The 22970-nt window shown below is 35.3% G+C and overlaps 3 protein-coding genes across 3 annotated transcripts; all 3 read right to left on the bottom strand.

The window, feature by feature from the left end:
* Nucleotides 1-446: 446 nt before the first annotated feature.
* LOC109007231 (protein NDR1-like) lies at nt 447-1100 on the bottom strand. Its single transcript, XM_018986820.2, has one exon. The coding sequence runs from the start codon at nt 1098-1100 to the stop codon at nt 447-449; it is 654 nt and encodes a 217-aa protein (XP_018842365.1).
* Nucleotides 1101-2448: 1348 nt separating this feature from the next.
* LOC108979329 (NDR1/HIN1-like protein 2) lies at nt 2449-3493 on the bottom strand. The gene has a single exon (XM_018949986.2). It carries the CDS (start codon nt 3246-3248, stop codon nt 2592-2594), a length of 657 nt encoding a protein of 218 aa, XP_018805531.1. The 5' UTR covers nt 3249-3493; the 3' UTR covers nt 2449-2591.
* A 1768-nt stretch (nt 3494-5261) lies between these two features.
* Nucleotides 5262-6872, bottom strand: LOC108979327 (peroxidase 27-like). The gene is made up of 4 exons (XM_035689635.1): nt 6571-6872; nt 6228-6413; nt 5980-6145; nt 5262-5872 (listed from the first exon to the last, which is right to left on the bottom strand). Exons 1-4 carry the CDS (start codon nt 6802-6804, stop codon nt 5463-5465), a joined length of 996 nt encoding a protein of 331 aa, XP_035545528.1. The 5' UTR covers nt 6805-6872; the 3' UTR covers nt 5262-5462.
* Nucleotides 6873-22970: the final 16098 nt, after the last annotated feature.

Below are 22970 nucleotides of genomic sequence, written 5' to 3'. Positions count from 1 at the left end.
ACAAGGTACTAAGATATATAATAATTAAAATTTTGAAACAATTAGCTGTTATTTGAAGTGAGATCGTAACTCTGGTGGAAAATTTAAACATGCATGCAAGAATGGCTGCTCTCTGACTTTCTGCTTACACAAATGTCAAATCAGTTGAACAAAATAGACGACAACACGTAGATCAAGAAAAATATAAGAAAAATATCTTAGTCATAAAAGAATTACACAAAAATAAACTTACAAACTAATGTGTCTTCACGTAGTACGTCAAATTGTAAAATTACTTTTATTATAAAGTAGATCTCACGAATCTATAAAACCACATTAGTTTGTAAGTTTATTTTGTGTAATCTTTTTATATCTGTAACAATTTTCAAAAAAAAAAGAAGAAGAAGCAAGCTTGAGTCCTACAAATTTACAATACCAAAAAAAAAAAAAAAAAAAAAACCTTAATTTCAATGACGTTTGGTCATCTTGGACGTGTGGTGAAGCTTTATATTCTTCTCTCCTATCATCTTCCCATTTGAATCGACTGCCACATAAGCTTCCTTGTATATCCGGTACTGATGCTTTACCTTGATTAATCCGACTATCTTATACTTGACATCATTCTCCATGCAAACCTTAAACTCTTTTGTCCCGTTGGTAATATTATTCCCTTTCCATAATTGTTGGTCAGCATTCACAACCACTTCATACGGTGTGGTCTCTTTGTATCCTTGATAGAAACCAGGCAGAGAGCTGGAGCCTATGAGATGATCAGCATCAGTACTACTAGTACTGTAGTACAAGGTTATGCAGATGTCACTGTAGAAGATGCTCATCTTTTTGTTGGGGTTGAAGAACTCGAGATTCAAGAAAAATGAGGTATTATGGCTGTGATTTGATGTAGAATTATTCCTAGCATCCAAGGCTGGAATGTAGGCGTTGGTGATGAGGTAAATGGGACTCTTTGGAGTTACGCTTACCCATATTACCACTGAGAAAAATCCCAGAACGATTAAAACTTGAAGAAAAAAGCAGCATAGAGAAGATTCAGATTCCGAGTAATCATCGAGCAGAAGGGGTACTCGAGATTCATTAGAGTCGTGTTCTTCGAGACCAGCCATACTGGGGAAAAAATAGAAATACGCTACTCTGAAGAAAACTGATCATTGAACATTTGGGATGTAATTTTACTCCACATAACTAACATTATATATATGAAGAGCAAAACGATTTGTACTACTGTTTTCTTGTTCACTAATCAAAGACCTTCTTTCCATAAGACAAGTCACAAAACCTCATTTCTTACACTTTTCCATCATTTTTGAAATAAAAAATGGGGTCTTTTTGTGGAAAGCTAAACCTTTTAAGTCACCATGCACAGTCCATCGTGTTCACATGATCTAGCTGTACGTGTGTCAGTACTTCACCATTAAGAACGTACGTAAAGAACAATATGTATGTAGATCATCAAGATTTCTTAGCCCCGAAGACGTCCTTTAAGAATACCTTTTTCATGGATCTTATATGCCACAAAGAACACGGTTGTAGACCTCAAAAAGCATATGAAATTAAAGAAGGATTCAAAAGATCACTAGCACTTGGTTTCTCCCACCTTCACTTTAGGAAAATGATCTTACTTTACCCGCCCTTGTAATTATTTTCCATTTTCTATTATGGCCACCAAAATATCAAAATTATCATATTTCAAACCTGAAATTACCTAATTAATTATAATTTACTCCATCGTTAAGATCCAGTCATTTAAAATTGACGTAAATATTCATGTGACACAAGTTTAAGTGATTGGATGATCTAAAGAAGGGGATCAATTATAAAAGGGGTGATAGTTTGAACTTTGAAGAGAATAGTAACAACTTTAGTACCATAGTCATGATCATGTGTTCTCTCATAGACTCTCAGGTTGTAGAGCAATGCTACACAACCTCCTCAACCTCCACACACCACATTTTTTTTAAATCTTTATATTTTTTAATATTTTTTTAATATTTTTTTTGAGTTTATTCTTTTTAAAATAATTTTATTTTTTTATTTATTATTCATATATTAAAAATTTGATGAAAGAAAACAATAATAAAATTTAAAAAATATATAGTGTGTGGAAGATGGTAGGTTGTGTAGATTTTTTCCAGGTTGTAAGCGTTTTCCATAGAAATGTTTTCTCCATCTAATTTTAATTAATCAAGGCAACGTACAATAGCTCCCTCATGTATTAATTAAATACATGAGTGAGCTATTTGGTTTTGGTCTTGTAGCCTAGATTTTGGTTTCTATGTATATTTTTACGTAATTTTTAAGTGTCTAGTTATAACTACGCTTTTTTTCCGTCAAAAGTGAGAACTATCTATAAAATTAAGTATCGTCCTCTTCTTAAAAAAAAAATAATCTATAATTAATTAATCAGGTAGTTTTGTTTTACTTAGGATTATAAATATTCTAAGACAATGTACATCAATGTATTGTTCTTTAAATAGAAGGGAGACATTAGATGAATAAAGTGATCATACAAACTTTTGACATGAATTAAATATGATAATTCGTAAGCAGGGAAAAAAAAGAGAGAGAGATAAAAAATGCAAGATCGATGCCTCTGATCAAGTGAAGTAGACGGGGCATCTCTTGCCTATATAAGTTGGCAAGAGAACGCCGTCAGTGCCCAACGAAACATCACAGTTGGCGTGGGCCTGATGGCGTTTGCTTTGCCACGTGGAGATCTTAAATCGGATGTTCGACGTTATTTCTAGACGCAACGGCACCATCCCAGCCGCACGAAATTCCTTCTTCAACTCCGTCCAACGCTGATCGTTCACAGTCAATGCCGACCCACTCAGCTCGTCTACCACCACCGTCGTGTTCTTCGGCTTCTGGTAAAATGGAAACAGCAACTGCTTCCACGCGAATTTTTGATCCTTGTAGTAGACTGTCCCGTTCATGGAATCATAGTAGATCCCGATGCTCAGGTTCGGGTTCCGGATCGTCACGTTGAAAGATACCCGGGCATTAGTTGCTTCGGGAACCGAAAACTCGTGGATATGGAACCTCGGTCGGTGCGGGCGCAGGCTTAGCCAGAGTACGAATGTGATCAGGCCTACAACCAGTAGAAATGCCAAGAAAATGGCGCAGACCAACTTGGAGACACGAGTGGTGAGGCTATCCCGGACCCGGTGGACGATTTTACGGGCGGTTTGGTGGCGCTTTATGGGTCGGGAGTCTCGGTTGGATTGGACGGGTAGCTGGCCAGAACTATGCATTCTCTTTTGCAGGGGAGAGAAATCGAAGACTTATTCTTATGGAAATGTCGATGAACAGAGGTGGTCTCGAAAGGCCGGGCGGGGTTCATGTTTATGTAGGAAATTGAAGTGACGGAAAAGAGAAAGAAAGGGTTTACGTGGGAGAGCTCAGGTTCTTTTGCACGGTGAAAGGAAGGAATAATAGGGTGGTCCATGTTCTACCAATGGGTAACGTATGTATGCAACTTGCTCGATCCCCCCTACATTTAATATCATTAGCACGTAAGAGAATTATATTATATAAATAATCTAGTCACAAAGTGATTATATAAAAATAATCCCATAAATTAATATGATTTGATGTAGTTTATCAGATTGTAAAGTTATTTTTATTATAAAACATACATAAAATCATATCAATTTATGTAATTATTTTTGTGTAATTCCTTTATGACTTTAGCACTTCTCATTATACTATATTATACATTTCCAACGTACCATCATGTTTGGCTTTGCATTAATATACATTTTTTTTTTAAATTTTTATTATACAAAAATTCTATTTACAAGTCGGTGTAAATTATAACACACTTAACAACGCGTCAATTATCCTAAATAATTTGATTTAAAAAAGAAGTTTTAAAATCTAAATTTTACAAATCAAATAGTATCATATATGTAATCAAGTAGACGGTGTACTCTATACACCAATTTGTAAATAAAATAACTCTACATTAAATTACTTATTGTTTGAAGTTGGATTAAAGTATAATATATCAATATTAGTCATAGGTTTGGGTAAAGTCATGGTAGAATTAATTTTATTTTTCATGTAGGAACTAATTATGTTCATTATATAATTAAGAGAAAATATATTTGCAACCGTGAAATGTGTAAACACCGTATAATCACTTTGAAAAAAATGAATAAAACATGAGATCTATTGAAAAATATTAATTTTTTAATGAGTAATTCTACATACAACTTTGAAGTGCATAATCACTTTGAAAAAGAGTAATTATTTTGAAAAAGATGGGGATCTACTATTAAAAAATTAATTATTTTTATATGGATCTCACGTTTTATTCATTTTTTTCAAATCGATTACGCGGTGATTGCACAATTCACGATCGCAAATATCTTTTCTCTTTTTAAATAGTGGACTCTACTATTTTTTAAAACGATTATGCGACGTTTACTCACTTCACAATTATATATAAAATTATTCTTAAACTTTCGGGATACGAGATAATTTTTGCGGCTGTTGATCATCACCAATAGACCATTAGTTATTTGTTATATCTCCATCACCATTTGTCTGAAAATAAAGGGGCAAGATGCTGAATATTGTAGGACTCTTGCATATATGCTTTGATATACGGTTAATCAGAGCTTGTTTTAAAAGGTAAACCGGTAGAAATGGATAAACTTAATTATTTAGATTATAAAAACACAGAGCACGTACATGATCTATTTTTCTTTTCCTGGCAAATGGAGCAGGGATCTTGATCTTCGAGGCTATTGCCCATCAAGCTGCATCATCCATGCATCAATTTCAACCTGAGCTTGCTTCGACAGAGAATCGTGCACCTTTCTTACATATACATTGTCTTCTTTGCTTTTTTGGGACACACCATGTTAATGTTTGGTGTGCCTCTGTTTATTCGGTTGTGTTTTTCTTGTGTTCTGCTTTCTACTTCTTGTATCTTTGTTCGCCAAAATACTAAAAATGTATGTTTATCTTGTGAGTAGTTGGCATGAACCTGCAAGAAATGTATGTTTATCTATCTTGTGAGTGGGAATTTCCCCTTGCTTAATCGTGCAAATTTGCTCAAACACTTGTGCAGTTTGATTCGAAGAGCTCTCTGCTTGCTTCAAAGAGTTCCTATTGTGTACAATCCAAACATCAGTTGGTTTTCAATGTCTCGTTGATGAATCTTAGTCCAGAACCATATAAAATTGTTAAATAGTTCACCGATCGATCCTTCTGTCTAAACGATGTTCAAGTTAGGATAGACTAGGCAAAACTGAAACTGGCACAGAAATTAATTATTTTCTTCCCAGGCATTCATTATATGAATAAAAAGCAAACTTTTGACTGATACTACCCCACAATTTTAAGACTGCAAAACACATCAAACCAGAATTTATTCTGCAAATTAGGTACAGAATCACAACCATGAAGAAGAATGATCTCTGCTCGTAGGTATCGATCCTTGTCTCTTAATACATAATTTACTTGTTTACTTTGCTGCATTGTTTCCTGATTTCCCCAGCCTTGCCAGTGAGAACTCCAATCCTACCCATTTTCACCATTGAAACTCCAAAGTCATCAAAGAAAGTAGAACCACCGGTAGCAGCTTGAAGTTTTACATACGATTTAGTCTCGGCATTATCAAGGAGAGCTGCATCTGATTGGAACAAACCCCTTCTCTTAGCTACAAGAGTATAGTAATCTTCATCAAATGTTTTGAAGTTTCCTGGGTTCATTTCCACGAGTGTGGTATTATCACCTGGCTTGCATTTTTTCTTCAATCTTTTTATATAATTAGGATCCATGTTGGGGTCAGTATCACCCTTTCCCGTGAAGTTGTAGAGACGGTCGTTGAAGGAGTAACAGTGAGACGTCCCAACAGTGTGTGCACCTGAATTAATATCAAAAGAATTCATTAGATCACTATTACTTTTTGTTTTCTGTCTAAAAAAATCATTTTAATTTAGTGTTGCATGCATATCCATGGTGTTATGGTACCTGAAAGAACTGCAAGGTCTTTTATGCTTAGCCCCCTTTCTTGAAAACTTCTTATCAATCGGGTAATGTTGGCAGTTGGTGGTAATAGATTCTCATGGGCCTCTATTTCGCTTGAAACCCTTCCATCTTTTCGTCCAGTTTCGACTTCCCAAGATGGTCCCTTGATCTGAGATGATGCAAAAATTTCATGTAATTGATCTTAAATCAAAAGCAACACTAATTGCAGGCAGATCAAGTTTAATCATTACCGTAGCAGTCGCATCTCTAGCTACTAAAGCCAAGATGTCAGCACATGAAACCACACCAGGACATGCCTTTTCCAGTGCAGACTTGACTCTATCGATAATTTGAAATCCCCGAAGGTTTAGATTAGAAACAAAATCTTTTTCTGCTTGATTTGTTGAAGACCTCAACAATACTGACCCATCACAACCCTGTACGTACGTACAACAAGCCAATTTATGTGTTAAAACAATCTAAAAGCTAGGCATCATGAAAACGATCTAGAAAGGAAAGATAATTCTTCAAATTAAGCAATCTGAAATAACTCATCAAGCATCCTTCAGTAGTATTAATCATGCATGCACGTACCCTAACGAAACAATCGTGGAAATGCATTCTTATCAAAGGCGCAGCAAGTGTAGGTGCTTTTGATAAGGTTTCGACCATAACCTTCTTAACAATGGCCTCGGCTTCTGGGCATGATTTTTCATAAAACCCTACTTTCAGACTTTCATGCGCATAAGCGGGGTTAAGAACAAGAAGAAGAACTACAAACATGATCAACTGGAGGAATAAAACTGAGAAAAGCTTTCGGGTGGCCATCGCGTAAAGATCGAAAAGGTAGAAAACTTAATTTGATAATATAATTAGTATCGGATGTTGTTCAACATATAACATATGTGCGCTTTTATACTAAACCCAAAGCCACTGAGATTTTGTAGAAAGAAAGGCTAGTGTCCTGATCACATGATGATGGCGTCTTGCTAGCTGTTTGCTTTGTTTTTTTTTTTGGTACAAGTTGTAACTGCGTCATTAATGGATTAAGTAATTGTCTGACTATTCAAATGTCTTGCATGCACAAAAGTCCCGACTAATTAACGTGCTTAAACTTCTGAAAATGAGTTTGTCGCAAATACGCGTTGAGTTATTCAAGGAAATCTCCTAATTAGTCCGATCATAGCCTTAAAGAGCGTAAATTAATACGAGGTTTTGAATTATAGAACATCTGGTTTTGTACATGATGAGTTCCGTCCTTGGAGTTGATAAATCATTCTTATATATGTCAAAAACAATAATTCCCATATATATATCGTAAGAATGATTTAATATCACATGCATCGATCTAAACAACTAATTATTATATATAATCCTACAAGTACGTAAGTACGATGACTTTTTTTCTTTTCTTATAATAATAATTGAAACTTCTTGATCTCATGATATATCGCACTAGTTGATCATGATCACTAGGCCGGCCGCCACCGTTCAAATCGAACCTTTTTGATCATTCTATAATCAAACCCTGCCTGCAGGTAGCTCCACAAGACAGACTTGATGTCCCCTGCATGTACGCTGTAGCCGGCCAATGCAACCTAAGGTTAATCTTCAGTGGCTGGTACTGACCGTGTTGAACCATTCAACTCGTACCAACACTTGCTAATTAATTGTATGCTTTGTAAACCACACACTACTAAGTTCCTGGTGATCTATCCATGCAGTATGTCGACCAAGATGTAGGTTTTGGGCTTTTCTAATTATGGTGTTGACGTAATGTTTCCACGCGCAAGTATTATTATTCCCTTTGAGGCTCACTTCTTGGCCATGTCGATCGAGGCCATATACAGAACGTGCAGACTAGGTCATGTGACATAGTTACGTGTAATATGGGCCTGATATATACCTTCCTGCAGCTATCTAGCACACGTGCTTTGTAAAATCATAGTCAAACTTCAGATCGAGTATCTTTCAACTGAGATATATATAGCTATCTGCATTGGTACGTAGGGGATATAATAGATATTATATATAAGACAATGTTAGGCTGACTATTAAATGTGGCTATAAAAAAAACTCATATTTATCCTAAAAAAAAACTCATATTTCAATTGAGGATAAATATGAGTTTTTTTATTTTTCTATTATTTTTCTTTAAGATGTTTTTAAACATCCTTTACTATTAAAAAAAATAAAAATATATGAGTTAACACATTTTGTGGATATATTTGATAGTCATAGTATTAAAACTACAACAGAAGTGGTTTTTTGAGACGAAAATTTTCGTCTCAAAAATTGTGATTTCATCCTAAAATATTTATTGGGATGAAAAAAATCGTCATAAGGTCGTTCCAATAACAGTGAAGATATTTTAGGACGAAATTATCAATTTCATCCAAAAAAATATGATCTTTTGGGATGAACTTGAACAAAACCGTTCGATCGCATTCAAATGGAATATTTTTTTTGGGATAATTGAGTTTCGTCCCAGAATCACGCTCGAACGGTAAAAACTTGACGTTCAAAGGCAAAATATGTTCAATAGAATTCGATCAAAGGCTTCCTACATTACGATGGATATATTGCCCTTTGGGATCTGATCACACGATTTCTGTTACATGCTAGGGTCTTGCCAAATATTGCTGAGCGTGTCCAGGAGCTGATTAGATCGATCAACTCATCCACCTTATCATGAAGCACGAGATACTTGAGACTTCGTCTTCGTGCTCCTATTCCAGAGCCGGTCGATACTCAAGGAGATGCACACCCGACAGATTGTGGAGTATCGGTCGATGAGACATCCACGCAGGCCAAGGCATTATGCACTGCTACTCATGACGAGATTGCAAATATAGTGCGTGCAAAGATTTGTGCACAGACATCAAAGGTGATTGATGCAATGAGTACGGATATCCATATGTAGTGTCATCTCTGAATTACGTACAGAGATAATGCTAACATCTCTTACTTATGTACAAAGATTAATGCCATATATGTAACTCATGTCACGATTAATACTCAGCTAACACATCTAGAGATATGCCTAGCTGCAGTTAAGGATGTCGTCAAAGAGTTGGGTCAGTAGAGACAAGATCATCTCTATATCTTTTATTTGTATTTTTTTTTTTTTTTTTTTTGTATAGACAATATTTTGTGTTTTGAAAAATTAATTTAATTATGAATGATTTTTTTTCTCTAAATTAATGGTTGATTTCTATTATATATATATTCTTTAGTTGATTTTTTTTTAAATTAATTAATGTCACCGTTCAAACGGAATATATATTATTCGAACGTTTATCTATTCCCGCCAGATATATTTCTGTAATAAATTACCGTTCGAACTTTATATTTTAAGTTTGAACATTGACTAACCTATTAGTTCGAATGGTACATTAATATGTTTGAACGATAACTCAATTTCCCTCTAAATTTAGATACTTAATCCGCCAATTTCTCTTTCAATCATATATATAATATCTGTTTAAACATTGATTAATGTTGATGTTCGAATGTTATTAATTGTATGTTGTTCTAATGGTAAGTCAATATCCACTAAGTTTTCTCACTTAACGCGCCAGATTTTGGTTAGACATATATAATATCCGTTCAAATATTTATTTTATTTTGTTAAAACATATTTTTTTATGTTTGAACCAATGTTTTGAATACCGTACCGGACGTCGTACCGATCAAGGCACTGGAACGAAATATTTCGGTATCGGTACCATTTCGGGATAGTGTTTCGGGATAACATTTCGGAATAGTCGATATATAAATAAATTATACATAAAAATTATATTTCAAAATAATAATCTATATATAAATAAATTATATATAAATACATATATATAAATTATAAATAGTCTAGTCTGAATTAGGGATTAAAAAATAAACTTGTAGTTTGAAAAAAAAAAACACCGGCTGAAATTGAGGCCTGTACGGCCGGTATTTTAACCGGTACAAAATAGATATAGTACCTGTACCGGCCGGATAACTAGTATAAAAAATTTCGACCGTACCAGCTGGTACTATACGAAATTCACAACATTGGTTTGAACGGTTATTTTATTAGAGACGGTAAATACCTTTCAAATGTAATGTATATAAGTCACGTACAAGTTATCATGTCTTGTTTCCATCATGAAAACGACTAGCTTGCAATTATATATTATCAGTACAGATCAAGTGAAAGCTCGTAAACCAAAGTCTTGGTACGTAGTCTTCTCATTTTGGCATTTTGGCCACTATAGAAATTGGACCACACGACCGGTACCGGAGATTTTACGTTTACAAGTCTTGGTACGTACGTAGTCTTCGCCTGTCGTTTCAAATATTAGCTTTTATTATTGTTGTTTATATATAATTGCGCCTTGATTAGACAGCTTCCCATCATGCAACCAAAAACAACAGCATCTGGATATAGATCACCAATCTGGAATTAAAATCATGAATGAATAAATCAGGACATGTCAAATGCTGATTGGTTACGATAGTCACCCCAAAAATTAGAAACTTTGTGGTAGGACAATATTTTTTGATCAGATAGTCGGCCTAGTGCCCCCACATCCCTTTTTCTTCAAAAATAAAAAAATAAAAAAAAATAAAGATATTATATGTAATTAATTTCACATGTAGGTCAGGAAATGATGAAACAGAGAATTTGGACGATCTGGATTCAGGAATTGACCAACACGACCAATTCGATCGGTACATATATACATGATGTATGTTACTGTGTGTGGGCAGCCATTGTGTTCTTGTTTCTTAAATGTTTTCTTTGCAGATCAAGTACAAAAAACAGTTAATTAATTGGGCTGACGACGAAGCTGAAGCTTTCCTTCACAAATCATATAATAATTATGGGCTTTCAAAAGGTTATGGAGGATACGAAATTGAACTTTCACTTCTCTTTTCATTTTTCAGATAAATAAAATGAAAATTTATATTTATTCTATTATAATAAGTGGCTAAGTAACTATAAATAATAATTTTTGTTATTTTTTTATTAACTTTTGTTATTTTTTCATTTAGTCCATTAAGTCTTGTTTTATCAAAAGGCCTTTAAAATTCTTGATCATTTGACGTGTAACTCTCTTATAGAATTTAATGAAGGATCATGTTTTACTAACAGGTCCTTAAGACTCTTGACTATTTGACGTGTAACTCTCTTGTAGAATTTAATGAAAGATCATGTTTTACCAAAAGGCCCTTAATAGCCCCGCGGCGCACATAAATTGACATCTCTTTTTTATGTCATTTTTGTTCTGACATTGTACTCATTTTCCTTTCTTTTTGTTTTATTTTTTTAAATAAAAGATTAATAATATTTTATTATTATATAGAGAGTAAATAGATAATTTAATATGGATGCAAATCAATGTTCATATTTTGTTGAAGTTTAGATTTTTTTTTTAATATTGATTTTTTGACTTTTTTTAATTTTATATTTTATTTTCCTAAATAAATAAGTTACTGACTTTTTTTATTTATTTTTATTTAAATCATTATATCAAGTGCACTCTGGAACTAACGCACTCCGCCAGCCGTTTCCTATTATATATATGTATATATATATTTATAATAGACACACACATGACACACACTTTTGTTTTATTACAATTCCAAGCTAGAAAGCTGTTGTGGTCGAATTTTTACTGTACAAAACGATTGCATGCATCGGCAAATTAGGCCAAAGATGAGGGAGTAAACTATTGGCCGAGCAGGTGAGGATTTTGATGAACGAGACTCTCTCCTCGATCTTATCCGTTTTGATTCTAACAGAACCACCCGAATGTTCAAGTTATAAAGTGATTATATCGAGCTATATATGAAGGGAAATTAAACGAGTGTTATTCTATTTTTAAATCGATGTGTAAAATATATAATCCATATCACTTAAATAGCCGTATAATTTAATTTATAAGTTTCAAAATTTTAAAATTATTTTTTAAATCAAATTTGTCGTATAAATACTTTATTAGATATGCTTTATACATTGACTTAAAAATAAAAATTTTCATTAAACATAAACCAGGAAAAATGGGGGAGTAACAACCTTAAAAAATAATAATTATAAGTCAAAACTACCTTATATTAATTCTAAGAAATATATGATATAGTGTTCTCATAGATTGGTTACCCGGATAACATGAGTATTGCATCCTTAATTATTTTCGATAGTGACATTATGTCTCTCTCTTATAATACCATCTTAAAAACTTTGCTAAAGATAATTTTGAACATCCAACTATATATTGAATGGATCCAGGTCATGACTACCTTCACAAAATTCAATAAAATCTCCCTCAAATCACACGTCCCTATACCATACATCATACATAATTTTTTTAATTTTTTTTCTTTATCAAATATGTAGTGTATGGATAATAGTATGCATACTTCTTTTAGTTTAGTAAGAATAGATAAAAAATAAAAATAAAAATAAAAATAACAGATCAAATGTGGTGTATATATAAATATATATATATATATATATATTTATATAATGTAGAGATGATGAATACAACCGCTCTTCATACTATCCAAGAAAAGTACTCTTGCCATCAGACAGTACGTACCTAATCAAAAGAGTCAAATTATCAGAAGAGGAATAGTTTAAATGATTGATCAATATTTTTAAATTAAAGTGTTTTCAGGGGAAAAAAAATGCCACATAACTTATTAATAAGAAATAAAATACCCTTTATAAAAAATCAAACAATAAAAAACACACCACAATAACATTAGTCTGGTAACTTTTTTTTTTTTCGTATTTCGCTTCTTTAAACTTTTTAATATGAAAGAGTATGTCGTGTTTTTGAAAAGTTGTAGGAATAATTTTGATTTTTTAAGGAAAAATGGCACATTTTAATTTTTTGATATTTTGGAAGTGATTACTAAATTTGATAGTTTAGTTTGAGAAGTGATGGTAAATAACGTGATAATTTGAGGTTTTTCATCTCTCTCTCTATTTTTTTTGGAGGTTCTCACTCTCGAAGTGAGATTGTTTTTTCAATCTTTTGAGATTTGTTATAATTGATATTAAAGAGATACCGATCTCTATACTATAAAAAAAAATTATAAAGACACAAGAAATTTTGGCATCAATCACACCAAAGCCACAAGATATTCCAACAAGAGAGATGCTAGGGGCCAGTCGATGTAATTAAACATCATATTTACACCCTCCAATAGAAGTCTGACACCTAATTTTCTAGAAAGTGTAAAATAGACTTGCTTGTAGGTAATCTCGTGTACCTCCCCCTTCCCAGGTCGCTCTCTCTCTCTCTTCCCCTATCCTCATGTCAAAGCTCTTAAGCCGAAGCTAGACAAACAGTTCCATGAGTAGAATACAGTTAGGTTTGAAGACTTTGATGCCAAGCAAGATAACAGTTTTCCTGTCAAGTGGTTGTGTGAAATGTCTACAAGCTTAAGCTTATCATTGCATGATATATTCAAAGGAAGAGTCCCCCTTAGTTGAGTTTTGGCGAAAATAACATTATGAATCGAAGGTAGAGAGAACAGAAAAGATGTAATTGGTTCTAGAAATTTATTTGAAGAGATGTCAAACTGCTGGAGTTGAGCAAAGTTCCTGACTTTTGAGGGAAGTTGAGATATAAGTCCTAAAAGAGTTGTCACAAATGAAGTTGGTGGCAATGAATGACTTGTTAATTATGTTGGCAATGGTTTTGTAGCATGAGGAAGAAGAAGCTTGTTCGCATAAAAATATATTTGCAAGTGCACATAATCGTAACAAATAGTAAAGTATTTTAAAAAAAAACGGATGTCGAACCCACAGAAAATAATTATGTTTTTAAATATTGAAATTGACTAAATTAGTTACTATTTAGAAAATTGAAATTTGAAGAATGAATTATCTGTAAGAAACCGAAGGTCTGTATGGATAAAAACAGAGGAGGCCAACTTGCCTTATTCCTTTTGCTATATTCATCTAAATAGTACATCTTTACAAGAGTTAAACATGGTAACATAGTAACGTACAAGGCAGAAATTAAATATGGCAATACACAAGATGGAAAGCAAGACAAAATAGCAAGATACACGTAAAAGAGGAAATCAAGGAATTAAGGTTCTGATGCATGCTGATTCTGGAGGAGATTAATTGCAGGAGCAGTTTTGGAAGGTTGTGATTCACACTGATTCTGGAGAGGATTGGTTGCAGAAGCACTTTTGGAAGGTTGAGGAATATTTGGTCTAACACCCCCCCTCAAAGTGATGGGGAGCAAAATCACCATTAGTTTGGACCTTAAGAAAGTGAATCTCGGAGCTGTTTGACCCTTGGTGAATAGATCTGCAACCTGATCTTGTGTAGAGATGTGTTTCACTTGAATGTCTTTGTTTAGGACTTTTTCTCTGATGAAGTGGTAGTCTACCTCAATATGTTTGGTCCGAGCATGAAATACCGGATTAGATGCCAAGGCAATGGCTCCAATGTTGTCACACCAGATTGTTGGAGTTGAAGGTAGAAGCAGTCTCAGTTCTTTCATGAGCATTCGGATCCAATATATGTCAGCAGTAGCGATGGCCAAGCTTCGATACTCTGCTTCTGTGCTACTCTTGGAGACTATTGGTTGTTTCTTTGCTGTCCATGTGATGAGATTTTGTCCTAAAAAAATGCCATAGCCTATTGTGCTTCTACGGTCATCGGGATTGCCCGCCCAATCGGAGTCACAATAAGCTTATAACTTTATATCACCAAGAGTAAAATAAAGACCATAATCAATACTACCCTTAAGGTAGCGAAGCACACGCTTAACAGCAATCCAATGGGGCTCACGGGGATTGTGCATGAATTGGCATAATTGGTTGACAGCATATGCAATGTCAGGGCGCGAGATGGTACAGTACTGAAGAGCCCCAACTACACGACGCTATTCAGTAGGGTCAGATAATAATTCACCATCTTCAGTTGAGAGTTTCGGACCTGAGGTTGTTGGACAACTAAGTGGCTTAGCACCCACCATTTTGGTGCTTCCCAATAAATCAGTTATGTATCGAGCTTGACGAAGGTGAAGTCCATGTTGGTCACGACAAGCTTGTACACCTAGAAAAAAACTTAGCTCACCCAGGTCTTTAACAAGAAAGGAATCCTTAAGAGATGAGACAAATGAGTCAATCGCAAACTTACTAGAACCAGTGACCAATATGTCATCAACGTACACCAAGACATACAATTTTACAGAACCAGTAGCATAGACAAAAAGGGAGTAATCAGCAGTGGATTCAATGAATCCATACTCCAAGAGCGATTGTGAAAGCCGTCGAAACCAAGCACGCGGTGCTTGTTCGAGGCCGTACAAAGATTTATGCAATCGGCAAACATAGTCAGGATGATTTTCATCAACAAACCCTTGAGGTTGTTCCATGAAAACCTCTTCATCTAAAGACCCATGTAAAAATGCATTTGAAATGTCTAATTGTCGTATATTCCAATTGAGAGAAACTGCTAAAGCAAGGATCATACGCACGGTTGTGTGTTTCACTACCGGTGAAAAAGTCTCAGCATAATCAACTCCATATTTTTTATCAAACCCTTTTGCAACTAAACGCGCTTTATAGTGCTCGACACTGCCGTCAGATAACCTTTTTATCTTAAACACCCATTTATTTCGAACAATATGCTTACCTGGTGGGTGAGGACAGAGGGACCAAGTCCCATTTACCATCAATGCGTCAAATTCATTCCCCATCGCAACACGCCATGCTGGAGAAGAAACGGCTTGTGTGTTGGTGGAAGGCTCATTAGTGGTGATGACTGTGGAGAGTACCTGCAGGGGATGTCGGGTCGAGTAGAAGACGTTGAAATCAGGGAAGATTCTGGGTTTGGAGTTGCCAGTCATCAATCGGGTGGTTATTCGGCATGGGTCATTTGCTTGGTTGTTGGAGTTGGTGGTTTGAGTTGGTGGGTGGATTGAAGTCGGTAGTGTGGGGATTTCGGTTGCAGAGGGAATCGATGGTGTGGAAATTTCAATGGCAGATTGAGGGTTCGGTAGAGTGGGCGGACAACTAATTTCTTGGGAAGTGGCAATATTTGGGTTGTCAATTGTTGGAGAGTGCGGAAATGGGACCGATTCGGTTTCAGGGATGGTTGATGGTTGGGGAAGAGGGAGGGATTCGTTTGTAGATGTTGGAGAAGAATTAGAAAAGGTAGAGAGGGGAAGAAATGAAGTAGAAGGAGATATACCTGGGGAAAGTGTACTCGGCGAGGCAAGCGAAGACAGGACTCCACGTGTTGCAGGGAAATGTTGTTCATTGAAAATGACACTACGCGACACATATACACTGCCAGTGCAATAGTCAAGACATCGATAGCCTCGTTGTTGACTAGCATAGCCGATAAAGATGCATTCCTTGCTCCGAAAAGATAATTTGTGAGATTGATATGGTCTGAGTAAAGGAAAACATGCTGATCCAAAAATTTTTAGATGTGAATATTTGGGAACTTTTTGATGAAGAATGTGAAAAGGCGTTAAATTTTGTAGCACTTTGGTTGGGAGTCGATTTATGAGATAAATGGATGTTAGGAAAGCATCGGGCCAATATGTATTCGGTAGGTGGGACCGGGTTAGAAGAGTTAACCCGGTTTCAACAATATGACGATGTTTTCGCTCAGCGATCCCATTTTGTTGAGAGGTATGGGGGCACGTTAATCTGTAAAAAATGCCATGCTCTTGTAAAAAAGATTTGAAAATGTTGGAGAGAAATTATCCACCATTATCAGTTTGTAATTGTTGGATTTTACGAGAGAAAACATTTTCAACTAGGGCCTTAAATTGTTTAAAAATTGGAAAAACCTCATTTTTAAACTTAATGGGATATAACCAAGTAAAACGGAAAAAATCATCAATAAAAAAAATATAATATTTTGATCCACCAACCGAATACACAGGAGATGTCCATACATCTGAATGAATAAGTTCTAAAGGGTGATTGGTTTGACGAGTTGAGCTACTAAAGGGTAATTGTTTAGATTTCCCTAAAAGGCATGATGAACAAAACTCTTCTTTATTGGATGTAGACACATTTAAATATTTGGAATGAATCAATTTATTTAAACCAACTTGAGATGGATGGCCTAGACGATCATGCCATGTGGCAAGAGTTGTGGACATGCCGAGTCTTGCCGCAAAACAGGAAATTTTATTTGAACAAGATTTATTGTTTGCAATTGGATAGAGTCCGTTCTTAACTTGCCCTTAGAGTAGAAGTCGCCCCGTGTTGTTCTCCTTCACAGAAAAATCATTTCCAGTTAATATAAAATAACAATCATTATCCAAACAAAAACGGTTAATAGAGATTAAATTTGAGGATGCATTTGGACAATGAAGAACATTAGAAAGAGTGAAATTTGAATGATTTGTGGTGAGAGATGTGGTACCCATATTTTTTATCACCAAACCTGAGCCATTTCCAACCGTGATTGTTTCTTCTCCTTCATAGGGTTGCGAGTCGGTGAGATTTGCCGTATTACTAGTAATATAAGCATTAGCCCCATTGTTTGCATACCACACCTGTTGAGCATAAGAGGTATTACCTTCAGCAGGCATAGCAGCTAGATCTGATGGTGGGTGGCGACCTTGATAGGAAAATTCAAACCGATGGTAACAGTCAAGTGACGTGTGACCCTTTTTACCACAAATTTGACAAATGGGACGATTATCAAGGGATGGAGACGCATCAGTCTTATTGTTTGAAGAGGCCGAATGGGTAAGTGGACGATTAGAGTGTATCGGGGAACGAGATTGAGATGAAAAACCAAGCCCTTTCGTTTTCTTTAGGAACGTATTTTTGGACTGGGTTGCTGCAAATGCAAAACTGGTCTCCGAAGGGACTGAGGGATTTGGAGCCTCCATCAACGTCTCAAAGCTCAACAGTTCTGTCTGAAAATCGTCCAGGGTGAATTCTTTGTCCCTCGTTGCAAAAGTGAAAGCAGTGACAAAGGGCATAAATTGTGGCTTGAGTCTACTCAAGAGATATGTGATGAGGTCTTGCTCATCCACTGGTTTCCCGGCAGCAGACAATTGATCGGAGAAGAGCTTAGCCTCTTCAATGTACGAGAGACAGGATCGGTTGCCTTGTGAAATGGTTTGAAGTTGCCTTTTGAGAAAGGCAATGCGAGACCGTGAGGTAGAGGAAAAACGAGCTTGAAGAGCATCCCATACCTGCTTGGAAGTCTCCAGATTGAGGACAGTGGAGACAAGTTTTTCAATGATAGAGGCATAAAGCCAACTGAGTACACTATTATCTTGTTTAGACCAGTTATTGTACTCAGGATTTATGGAGTTATCCGGTAGAGTCTTGGCTGGGGCAGGATTGGTGCCATCGACTAAACCAACCATGCCGTGACTCTTAAAAAAAAAACCAGAAATTGGATTCTCTAGGTGAGGTAATTGGAGCCATCTAGTTTCTGAAATTGAGGTGTATTCGATAGGGAAGAGGCCATTGTGGTGCGGAAGTGTGGTCGTAGGATCTTACTTGTTGGGCGTGAGCCTTAGAGGCCTAATACCATGTAAGAAATCGAAGGTCTGTATGGATAAAAACAAAGGAGGCCAACTTACCTTATTCCTTTTGCTATATTCATTTAAATAGTACATCTTTACAAGAGTTAAACATGGTAACATAGTAACGTACAAGGCAGAAATTAAATATGGCAATATACAAGATGGAAAGTAAGACAAAATAGCAAGATACACGTAAAAGAGGAAATCAAGGAATTAAGGTTCTGATGCATGCTGATTCTGGAGGAGATTAATTGCAGGAGCAGTTTTGGAAGGTTGTGATTCACACTGATTCTGGAGAGGATTGGTTGCAGAAGCACTTTTGGAAGGTTGAGGAATACTTGGTCTAACATTATCTAAATTAAACTGAAAACAAAAGTATTAAAATTAAGATTTTTAAAGATAATAAGAATAGATCTAGAACGTTTGATTTCACCTAAAAAATTCCACATAATTTATTCTTCATTATTATAGAATTCCAATTATTCTAAGTTGATGATAAAAATTTCTTAACTATTCAATATTTTTTCTTGAATAATACCAAAAATATCTCCAACTAATAACTTCATATCTCTATGTGAATTTAATTAACTGAAGACTTATTAAGTTATTTAGATTTTTCTTGAAAATCAAACTAGTTGCGGTAAAATATCTCTACTTTCGCTCAATTAATAGTGCTTAATCCTAGATTTTTAATCACAAATCACATTTCGGCCTCATTGTGATTCAATAGGTTAAACAATAGCTAGCTAGAAAATTGCAAGCATTAAGAATAAGAAATAAACACTCAATTATGAAAAAATTGAAAATAAAATAATTTAGAATATAAATTGTATGTTCAATGCTAGGCTACATCAAAGTTCTAGAAAATAAAATTAGTTCATAATGAAATTAAAAAGAAAAACAATAAAACTGGTGTTCTTCATTGGAATCAGTTGATGAAGCATATGACTCTCGCCTTTGCTCCCCCAGATCTGTCTCCTTGAAAGAAACTCAAATAATAAACTCTGAACTATCAAAACCTAAACTCAGACTCTCTAAAACTCAAAAACTCTCATATTCATCCCACAAGACGGGATTAAATAGATGCCAAAACTTACATCCGAAAACAAGAAAATCCGGCTACAATCTAGCTTGAAAATTTGGAAAATAGTTTCTAAAGATAAATGTTAACATAAAAGGAATTATTCCAAGAATAACGAGATTATATAAAATGGAAGATTCAGTGATATGTGGTTTGAATTGCGGAGTTCGAGAGGATTTAGTCATCAGCAGCAAATTGATCCTGGTCAAGAGGAATTATCCCACCGGGTAGATGTCGCGTGCTAAATATAACTGGTCTCCTCGTCTACCGAGTGGAAAGATTACCGATCGGGATGATAGAACTCTCTCGCCAACCTACCGAGCAGTAAAGCTGCTAGCCTTTTGTCTCGTTGTTGCCCAAGATGTCGTTTAGGTTGGTCTTGTAAGTTGATCGTTTAGATTAGTCACCCAATCTAACTGCCTAGAGCTTTGTCACCAAGTTTTCGCGTCTTCTGGTCGCGAGCATCCTAGCCTACTGAGAGGTAAGTCTTCTCACCTTTGGGCGAGAGAAATCTCTTTTCTGCCCACGGGACAAGCCTCATTGCCCAAATCTCATCGGCTTTCTTTAGATCTCACTGTCTCTCATTGGTCTGGATCTGTAGTCTCTTCTTTTGTGCCAAAATACTCTTTTTTTGCATTAAATCTTTCATTTCCTTCAAATCCAAGAAAATAAATAAAAATATATAGAAATAAAATGAAATCAATAGTATTGAAGGGAAAATGACACTTTTTATAAATAAAAGAGTGATAAAAATTACATAAAAATAACACTTATCAAAGCCCATTCATTTTTCCTAGAAGTTCCGAAATGCAGATCCACTTGCACTTCCTTTATTAGAAGGAGTGCTGGAATTTGATCCCAAGGATCGACCTATTGCTGAAGAGGCTCTTGCTGATCCGTGCTTTAAGGGTTTGGCCAAGCTTGAGAGGGAGCCTTCAGCACAACCAGTTACCAAGATGGAATTTGAATTCTAGAGATGAAGGATAACCAAGGAAGATGTACGAGAGCTTATATATTGAGAGATTTTGGAGTATCATCCAAAGCTACTGAAAGAGTACTTGGAGGGAGCAGAGCCAACAAGGTTTTATGTATCCAAGTGTTGTTGACCATTTTAAGAAGCAATTTGCTTATCTTGAAGAGCATTATGGAAAAGATGTTACACTATTGCTCCACCTGAGAGGCAACATGCGTCATTATCGAGGCCATGTGTATTATATATTCGGATAATGCAAAACTCTTGAACAACAGAGGAAGGTTAGAAATCTAGCTAGTACAACTCAATATTCTGCTTCAAATTGCTCGCATCCAAGAAGCATACCCGCACTTTGTGGGCAACGTGCTTTTAAGGGAGAGGGTTTGTCACAGTTCGATCGTGTGAAAGGAGATCTGACCTTGTGGCCATGGGCCACTATGTTTATTGAGTTATTTTCATTACATTCTGGGTTCTTGTTATTTTAACTGGACTTTAGTTGTAGCTGTCTATAGGGCTTAGGCCCTTTTAGTACCTTTCCCATTACATTTTGTCATTTTAATGTTTTGTTTTCAGCCCAAGGGCCATGTGAGGGATAACAGTTGTATGGTCATGAGCTTTCTCTCAACCCAAAAAAACGAATTCAAGATGTGAGATTTTTTGAAATACTTATAAACTGACCACTTGTCCGTTTCATAATAGATGTGAGACAATCCCAACGTCAAAGCAGCGACAACCATTTTCTCCAACAATAACCAGTACTATATGGACTGAGCCAATGGGGGCTCTACGAGAATCAACCAAAAAGTAATAGAAAGCATTTTCATCTTCTTTCTTATTCCTCATCTCTCTATGTTTTTCTTTTCTAGGTTCTCACCTCAAGTGAGATTCTTCTTTCAACCCAGCTTTGGGATTTGTTACAAGAACGAACGGTTAACTCTTTCTCGAATCATAAAGGATTTGCGACTTTCAACCAAGTAACCGAAGCAGTTGAAGAAGAACAAGAACAAGAAGAAAAAATAAATATAAAAAAGAAGTTGTTGTTGGTTAGAAGTTTAGTTCTTATCGTTCCACTGCGTGTTTGTTTATCTCAGTGTTTGACTTGTGGCAACGGGGTCCCTTCTCTTTATTATTTTTTCTTCCAATCAGGTAGTAGATTGCGATTGCCCCATTCAGTCAGCCAGAGCGACGCCGTAGACTCTCGTCCAATCCTCTGCAGGTTCCTCCACAAGCTAGAGAGACTTGATATCCCCTGTACGTAGCTGGCCAATGCAACCCCCCAAGTTCTTTGATCCGTGGGTGCACGTGGTCGTGTTCATATATCCATTCAACTTGTACAAACACTACTTGCTAACTGCTTTGTAAACCACACGCTATATATGTTCCTGTATTAATTAGCATGCCGATGAACAGGGGCAGAACTAGAATCTGGTGTCTGGGAGGCGATTGACAAAGTGTGAGGCATGTATCAGCATAAGTAATATGTACTTTTTACACGTGATTATATAAAAAAATAATCATACATCATAAAATTATACAATTATTCTAAATTTACTCATATTTTTCTAAGTCTGAAAAATTTATAGATTAAAAATAAATCTGAAAAAGTATCTAATAATATAAAATTCATTAGATTTTTTATTGTATAATTGTATTACTATTAATAAGTGAATAAAAAAAAGCATGTGAATAACTAATAAATTTTTCACATACTCTCTAACTCTCTAGAAACGTCTCATCAATCATCTAGCTAAATAAATTTGCTACCTCTCATATGTAAGAATCTTCCAGATTTGTTTTAACTATTAGATAAACTCTCTTGAAACTTCTAGCTAGTTAACTGATTAATATGTGGTTAAAAATATCTCAAAGGTTGTAAAGGAAGATTATATACAAGTTATACGCAAGAAATTTAATGAAGTAGAGAATGACCCAAATGAAAAATAAAAAATAAAAAAATCGTGTAACTATATATGTAAGTTCAGAAAGACAAGAAAAATTTATATGATATCATTGATATGAAACTAAACAAACCGTACAATGCACACCAAAGATAAATAAAGAGAGATAGAGATGTCAAATCAAGACTATTATGTTAATGAACTTAAAGATATTTGAGTGATATACTATGTGTTTGAGTGTTGAGAGGGCAATCTTAAATATTTTAAGAATATTTACGCTTAAAATTATAATTATATAATATATAAGACTAATTTTAAGTTCCGCCCCTGCCGATGAAGATGTGGTAGTTTTTGGGCTTTTCTAATGGCGTTGACGTAATGTTTTCACGCTCAAGTATTATTATTCCCTTTGACACCCGCCTGATCTTGGCCATATATAGAACAGACGCCATGCGACAAAGAGTTACCTGTAATATGGGATACCTTCCTGCAGCTATCTAACACATGATCGATGCTTT

The sequence above is a fragment of the Juglans regia genome, chromosome 4, assembly GCF_001411555.2.
Source record: "Juglans regia cultivar Chandler chromosome 4, Walnut 2.0, whole genome shotgun sequence".
Taxonomy (NCBI): domain Eukaryota; kingdom Viridiplantae; phylum Streptophyta; class Magnoliopsida; order Fagales; family Juglandaceae; genus Juglans; species Juglans regia.
Note: the sequence above shows the minus strand (reverse complement) of the source record. Positions and strands in the feature narration are given on the sequence as shown.